At 38.3% G+C, this 8,379-nt stretch overlaps 1 protein-coding gene across 1 annotated transcript; it reads left to right on the forward strand.

Annotated features, from left to right (window-relative positions):
- The first annotated feature begins 1,980 nt into the window (after positions 1–1,980).
- LOC149572399 (protein CORTICAL MICROTUBULE DISORDERING 2-like) lies at positions 1,981–7,999 on the forward strand. The gene is made up of 5 exons (XM_089813580.1): positions 1,981–2,548; positions 2,731–3,858; positions 5,138–5,389; positions 5,508–5,599; positions 6,900–7,999. Exons 2-5 carry the CDS (start codon positions 2,839–2,841, stop codon positions 7,903–7,905), a joined length of 2,370 nt encoding a protein of 789 aa, XP_089669706.1. The 5' UTR covers positions 1,981–2,548; positions 2,731–2,838; the 3' UTR covers positions 7,906–7,999.
- The last annotated feature ends 380 nt before the right edge of the window (positions 8,000–8,379 follow it).

The following is an 8,379-nucleotide window of genomic DNA, read 5'->3' on the forward strand; positions in this document are numbered from 1 at the left end:
ATTTATGAGAACAACAACTAGCAAAAGCAAGACAAGTGGCCACTCTTTCATATTATCTTCAAAGAAAAATAATTTCTTTGGTTACTTGAGTCCAAAACTAACCAAAGTAATAATTTTTTACTCACTACGATCACTTACACGTTTTACAACTCGTTGCCACTATTTTTTAATTGTGCTTGACAAAATAAAATCTTATTTTTCACCCAAAAGTTGAAACACTTTGAATCTAAAATTGAATTCAATGAGTTCTAAAAGTGTGAATTCAACAATTCTTTCACGTGTGATAAAACTGTTACTTGGTGCACAGTAGTAAATATGCAGCTTCTACTTTTAGAAACCAATAGCTGTTTAGTTGTTCTTTACGACTCTTGTTACATAGAAATCATATTTTCCATAGTCTACTTGGTGCACACTAGTAGATATGAAACCTTTGCTTGTAGAAACCAATAATTGTTTAGTTGTTCATTATGACTCTTGTTACATAGACATCATATTTTCCATAATGTAGAATTTGATCCAATGTACCACAATTTTATACAAAATAATTTATTTAATAACCTTTCATTGAACATACCAAAATTTAAGATATAAATAATAATATGATTTCTTATATAGGTAGATTAACCCAAAGCAAAGTAGCATTTCCTTACAATTGTTTAAAGGGCAAAAACGAATCTAGAAGACTCACGCCAAAGATCTTTGGGCTGCGAAACAAGCATGTAGAGTGAATATATAATCTCCCTCGGAATAACAAACAGATCCGCCAGCCATTAATGTGGACTAGGTGCATCCTAGTGTGAAATGCAGACGAAAACAAAGCATAAAATGGAAGCCTAAGTCTGGGAAAGAGCTTACATGTTTCCTCTACAAGAAAGATAATAAACAATATAGGATAGGCCATAATTTTAGAGTGTCAGCACCCCGCTGTACGAGGAAGAGTGAATAGTCAGCATCAAGGATAAAAAGTATGTCTCTGTGTCGCCGTACGTGTGGAGATTACATTATCATCAGGATGAAAAAGCCAACATATTTCCCAGGGGTCCTCGCCCAAACAACTCATTTAACTCGAATGTGACTCCCACGTGGCATAGCTTAAACGCGGCCTTTGCGGCTCCTTGGCTGAACATCTTTCGCGTGGTGGCTACGGGACCCACCATTGCATCCATCAGACCAATCACGGCAAGCCTTCCCTCGATCCAATAGTGCTCACGTGGCATCTTTGTCTTTACGAAACCGCTAGCTGGTCCCCACAGTCGAAAGCGACGGGCGTTCTTGTGAAAATGATAAATAACGAGAGCTTGGCGGGAGGGGACGGTTTTTAAACGCAGCACGGGAATTAACGCCGGGGTTAAGAAGATGAGTCAGGTTTAGAGCTGGGTTAAGGAAGGTGTTGAGAGAAGGAGGGACTTCGCTGTTGGTGTGGGGACCTGCGGAGACTCGAACTCTGGTTGGTGAGGGGCGAAAAATAATGTGTATTGGTTAGCCTGTAGCTTTATTTTGCAGGCGAGTGTGAGATTTCGTCTGCTGATTTGTCCCTTTTTGTTGCCGGGTTTCTCTTTTGCTTTGGCCTTCATTCAAGGTATGGTTGTAAGGTTTTGCCTTTGAAAGCTTGTCATGGTTGTGTAAAGATTATGAAGTAAGTGATGGTGTTTGAAAAATTATTTCCGAAGCAATGAAGATATGGTGCTGGGGGGACTCTTTGTTTTTTGGGTCTTGTCAGTTAAAGCCTGGATTGTAGCACCCGTATTTGTTTTGCTTCTTATTTGGAAATGTTTTCTGCGAGGCAGAGTGTTAGTGTGTTAAATATTTTTGATGTTCTTGTAAGGAAGCACGTCATAGTCGTTTGCTGGGAAATCATCTCTTCGGTGAGTAGACATGATGCTTGCATTTGCATTTTTGGGTCACTTGGTGCAAAAGCGAGCTGAGTTGTAAAATATCTCAAAAGTTTGTGTTAAATCATTGATCTTAGTGAAAAAGATCGGTCTTCAAGATAGGATTTAAAGTTTACAAAATATTATGTTATCATTGAGCTCAGTTTAGTGATGATAGGGATGCGGAGGTTGAGTTTTGCTAATTGTGATAAAGGATAAGAAAAAATTCTTGAAATAGTAAAGCTAAATGATGATGAAGATGCACGGTTGTGATCATTTTTTGGAAGTTTGCATGGTGTTTGCTTTCAGAAATCATCGAGCTTATTGACAATGAGGAAGGTTATTATTGAGCTCTGCTGTCTGTTCTCTTGAAGGAAATATTCTCCCCGGGCACTAAGGGAATAGCTTGCTCTGGAAAGACGGGTGTAGAAATAATTGAGTGTATCTGACTATTACTATCTTTACTCAATTTGCTTCTCTTTCAATTTAAAATGATGTCTGGAAAGCTGCTCTAGTGCCAAAATGGCAGCCGGAAGACATGGAGTTGTGAAGCGACGGCCAATACTCGGCCGGTGAACCTTTGGAGGCCGAAATGAGTTCTTTTCTGAGATTGTACGGATATTTGTGAAGCGGAGGATGACTAGAAGCCCGTGTATAAATTTTCGCAAATTTTGAAGGTGGGCATTTTTATTGGTAATATTTTATGGAAATTTGGGAAACAGATAAAGAAAACAGCTGGTGAATTTTTTCGAAGATTTATATTTATTAATTTCTGCAGTACTGGAGTAAGTGACGGTCTAGTTTCAGCTGCCAGAAAGAAGTTAGGCTTAAAATTGAGTGTTTCTCTGGTATTTGTTAGGACTATGTGGCGGGCGATCAAAATACAGCCGTTGCAATTTGGAGGCTGAAAAACACAGTTGCCAAACTCTGGAAGTTAAATCAGAAATAAATTCAGAGGAATCTTCCAATGGCTTCGCTTACCCCCGGGATTTTGCTTAAGCTTCTGCAGAATATGAATTCTGACGAGAGGGTAGGTGGAGAGTACCGTTCTGTTTTATTACAGGTTATCAGCATAGTCCCGGCTCTGGCAGGCAGCGAGCTTTGGCCGAACAAAGGTTTTTATATCAAAGTTTCCGATTCTTCACATTCAACATATGTTTCCCTAAATGACGAGGATAATGACCTTATTTTAGCCGACAAATTGCAATTAGGGCAGTTTATCTATGTTGAGAAGCTTAAATCGGCCTCTCCCGTACCTAAAGTCGTGGGAGTAAAGCCCGTTCCTGGAAGACATCCATGTATTGGGAACCCTGAGGATCTCATGGCTAAAAATAACTTCTTAAAGCAGCCTGCCGCTAAATCTTCTGAAAAAAATGTGTCTGCCGATAAATCTTCCGACAAAGTTGTCACGGCCGGATTTGAGCATCGGCAGAAAAGGTCCGCAGATCGTGCTCTGAATCCGAATCTGATGAACACAATTTCACTTTCCGAAAGGCCCTCAATTAATGTTGCTGAAAGGATGAAACAACTCAGAGCGGCTTCATCAGAAAATTTGCAGCCAGAAAAGAGTATTAATAATATCAAATCTGAAAAGAAGAATTCCAATTTTTCGACGGCAAAGGCGGTGAAATCTGGAGCAGCAAACAGGGTTAAGTCTCAAGCACCTTTGGCTTCAACCATACCCCAAGAGGAGAGGAAGATAGTGATCAAGGAGGATACAGCAGCTGTTCCCTCGAGGTACAGGCAGGGAATTTCCCCCAATACTAAGAGAATGACTCATTCTTCACAAGTTTTCACATCTTTCGACGAATCTCCAAATGAAAACATCAAAAAGAAGAAACCTGCAGGTGGGACGCCCAAAACACCACCAGATTTGAGTTGTGCAACTGGTAAGTCTATGCATAAAAGCTGGGAAGGCCCAGGCGCTGGTTCAAAAGATCAGAGAGAAAAAGCATCTTCTAAGAACACAGTCCAATCCAAAACTCAGGCAAGTTAGTTTTTTGAAGCGTTGGATGTTTAAATTTCGTCTAACAATTATTAATTGATTTGAGGCATGCTTTTAAGAAGCACGTCTCGATAAAATATTAGAGAAACCAAAACTATTAAAATGACTCATTTGAGATTTATAGAGTCAAATTCAATACGAGGATCAGAAATTCATGGCATTATTTATCTGCAATTTTAAGCTCAGGCAGAAAAATCTCAGCTTGAAATTACATGATACCATGCGTCCCGTAGTATTAAGTTCTGTTAAAATATTGTGAAACCAATTGAGATGTCACTCTATCAGTAATTAGTAATATATAGACAATTTGGGATGAAAAATGTCTCACCTTGTTTACCTGGGAGTTTGAGCCTAGACATAAATCTCTCAGATCAGGGTCTCAACACTTTGTTAGCTTGATAAAAACGAAATCAATGAAAATTAAGGAAAGCAGTTCAAATATCACAATCTATCAGAGCTTGTAGCATAAATTCAAGTCAGGGATCAGAGATGCCTAGTTTATTTACGAGTGATACTTGAGCTGTAGACAATAATATCTGTGCTGGAATTTATTACACTTTGTTACTTCGACTCTAATAAACTTAGTTAAATGATTGTATGTTTGTTAAAATGTTACTCTCTGTACCAAAATCAAATACCATATATTTCAATATGAGGATCACGTATGTCTGTCTTTGTTTATACAAAGAATCTTAGCTTGAGATAATCCCATATTGCTAGTTACAATCTTAAAACATTGTACCTCCAGAATATAGAAAGTCCATGCGCATACAGTGTTTATCTTAGCCGCCTCAAGGCTTTAACGGATATCAGTATATACTATAAACAAATCACCAACTTCTGGACCTTGAATGTAACAAGAGTGGATGTGTGGCATTGTTTTGGGTTCTCTGCATTGCAGCTTAGGGTTTCCTTTAGGGTTTAAACTTTACTTTATTTATGCTTTTGTTTTACTTATGTTTCAGGTTTTGATACTTCATAATACTGTTTTCCTTCAATTATGTTTTCCTTCATTGAAAAAATGGAAATGCACTAGACACTTCCATTTGGGACCTTGTCGATGCAAATATTTTATTTTCCAGATCTATTGGGTCGCTCGTGCCTAATCTAAGACACCAATATTTTATTGAAATAAATTAAATAAACACGCAGCAGGTGTGAAGCTCTCATTATTGTAGGAAACAATTTGGTACTGTCTTTATCTTGTTATTTTTTGTTGGTGTCATTGATTGCTGACAAAGTAAAATTGGAAACTTGTTAGGCGGTTCTATCTCGGGGATTAGATAGCACACATTGCGCTCCTGCAGGCAAGGAAGCGCTCAACTCACCCAGGGATGCTTCTGAGATCTCAAAAAGTTCTAGCAAAAGAAACACTGTTTCCCAAAAACCGAAATCTTCTCCAATGGACGAACTATCTCATTGTTTATCCCAACTTAAAATCCATGATAAGAAATGGACCGATGGGAGTGTGCCGTGGGATTCGCTTCCTGCAAATATAGTTGAATTTGGAAAGGTATAATGGAAGAGTTCAAGAACTTCTTGATCCTAATTCTTTTAGTACGTCCTCTCTAAGAAAAGTATGATGGTAGTTTTTGATTGTTGATTATTTATCTGTTTTCTCTTTTCCCCAGGATGCTTTGAAAAGGCGGAATGCTGCTTCTGTGGCGGCAGCTGAGGCATTGGTAGAAGCATCGGCCTCTGAATCGGTCATACGATGTATGAGGTATATAAAAGGCCTAATTTGTTCAATTTTTCTTCTTCTATAATTTCTATAGCTCATGTAGATTGGTTGTACTCTGAAAAGGGCAATCCCAATAGAAGCACCAAGTTTGATTACAAGGTCTTTTAGAGCACAGAAGAAACCACCCTGCTCTGTTGTGTTAGACTAAGACATACCGAAGCTTCGGTTGAGAAGAAGCTGTAGAATTTTCATGATTAAACTCTACGTTCCTTTCTCTGACAGATATTTATATGTAAGATGATATTACATAGCTTGAAATCAAATTTTCAAGGGATATAAGAGAAAGTTCATTTTATGACAGGGACATGACAGCTTGTCTGGGCTTGTAATACTTAACCATGAAAAAGAGGAACAGTTTCATTTCGCCATAGGTTCATATTTTCCAGCTGCAAGCTAGCTAACAATCGTGCACCCCCAAAAAATGGAAGGACATAATTTACTCCAGATGAATGTCTGGTATCTTGAAGTATTCACTTTTTCATGCAATTTTGAAAACACAGACAAATCAACACAAACTGCTTCAGCAAACAGAGAATTGCAACAGTAAACAGATTGTTTTTAACATACGAATCTTTTATCCATTCAAACAAATTGATGACTTTCCTCTGCTCAATGCAAATCAGACTTGACACACTGCTTTATATAACACAAGGACAATCCTTTATATAGACTACATTTTCTAAGAATAGACAGGAAACTAGACTTTTCCTCCATGCGTCTAGCACGCAAAATTAGTAACTCAAATTAACTTCAATACTCCTAAATTAAGAGTCCTAAATTATCATCCCTCACGCATTATGCATGTGATGCATCACATTACACGCCAACGTTTCGGCAGTTCAGTTTTCCCATACTGTTGCGATTTGTCAAGGTTTCAATTGAGTTGGTTCATCATGCTTTTACAGAAACCCACAAGTGGCTCTTGGAATTCAGTTTAATTAAAAAGTTTCATGTGAAAAATATTAGTTAAAGACAACCACCAGGAAGATTACAGAAAGTTCTAAAGCAATCACGGAGAGTCCTACAATGCACTCTCTGCATTGGTTTTTTAAACCATAACAATCTCACCTTCGAATCAAATCATAACTTACAGAATAAATCGGAACTTAGTAATTGTATGAACAACAGAACGTTTTTTTTTTTTTTTTTCAACTCCCACACTGTTGGATATGCAATATATGAACATTCAATATTTTCCATGACATTTGATTGACCATGAAAAGTTTTGTGTTTTATAACTCTTTGATGGTTATTTCTTAATTAATGCGCTTGTCTTTTTCAGTATGTTTTCGGAGCTGCTTTCTTCAGCAAGGACAGAGGATCCTCATCCTTCAATTGATCAGTTCTTTTCCATTCATGACATGATTGTGCAATCAATGAATATATCCAAGGCGCTTGCCAAATGTAGAGCTGCTAATAAGCAAGAGGATCAGGAGAATTCAGAAAAATTGGACCCTGAGCTCGTCCATATCTGTACAGAGAAACAAAAAGATGCTGCTCAACTGGTCAAAATTACATTAGGAACAGACCTGGCATCAATTTCTTTCCTCATCAACTCTATATTTAAAAATTTACACGTGAAAGAAGCTAAAAGGGCCAGAGCACCGCAAAATGCTGCATTAGATGTGCCCTCTGCCATACAAAATTCAAAGAGCCAGGCTCTTTCTTTGTCTTCTAGAAGGTCTTCGTTGGATAACAAAGTTCCAGTAAAGTCTCCATTGTCTTCCATGCCTGAGTCTAAAGGCGATAAGAAGCAAAACGGTTCTGAAAAGTCTGATATCAAACCAACGTTTTCTACGAAGGGAAACGCATTCAAAGGAAATTCTATTGGCACTATTTTGAGTGGTAGAAATGCAAAAGCTCAGTCTAAAGTTTCGCCAGAGCCATGTTTGACAGAACCTTGCATGGAATGGATGAGAGGAAATGGTATGAGTGAAACAGCGGAACTTGGAAAACATCTACAAAACGAGGCACAGATCTGGTTCCTGAAGTTCATAGAGGATGTCTTAAATACCGGATTTCAACCCTGTAATGAAAATGAAGATATCACAAAAGCTTCAACAGGTAAAAACTCAGTCCACCAAGAGAAAAGCCAGATCGCAGCAATGTTATCTCAACTCAAAAAGGCTAATGACTGGTTGGATGAGCTTGGGCACGATCCAGAGGATGAAGACGGTGCAAAATTGGCGGAAACTATTGACAGGCTGAAGCAGAAAATGTACGAATTTTTGCTTCAGCATGTAGAGTCTGCTGCTTCTGCTCTTGATAACCAAGCTAACGGAGTTTAAACCCGGAGGCTTGAGTTTATATGAATCTTAAAATATATAGTGTATTTATTGCAATGAAATTCGACAGCCTAGATCATCAACAGTTACTGGAAAAGCTTTGCCACTGGAGCTTTTTCCTCCTGTACTAACTACTAACTAAAAGAGTAGACATAGTTTCATTTCTATTTCCTTACAAGAAGCTTGCATTGTTGGCAAGTCAAGTTGAAGATTTACCGATTTCCATTGATTAATTCAGTTGAAGTTATCAGAGCTACGTTCATTTGTTGCCGAGGTAGCATGTTCGGGACAATTCAAAACAGAGCACGAACACCTTAGCTCTATCCTGACCATTTTTGCAGATCTTGAAAGTGAACATTGGCTCGGCCAAGATTAAGTATCTTAGAGTAGTAAATTAGTCAGGTATGCTCCAACATCTAACGTAACTCCATGGCAATTTTATGTAATCAGGCTACGATTCCTCATATCTAGGGCGCC

The sequence above is a fragment of the Cupressus sempervirens genome, chromosome 2 (genome assembly GCF_028749045.1).
Source record: "Cupressus sempervirens isolate cs-2001-9-10 chromosome 2, ASM2874904v1, whole genome shotgun sequence".
NCBI lineage: Eukaryota > Viridiplantae > Streptophyta > Pinopsida > Cupressales > Cupressaceae > Cupressus > Cupressus sempervirens.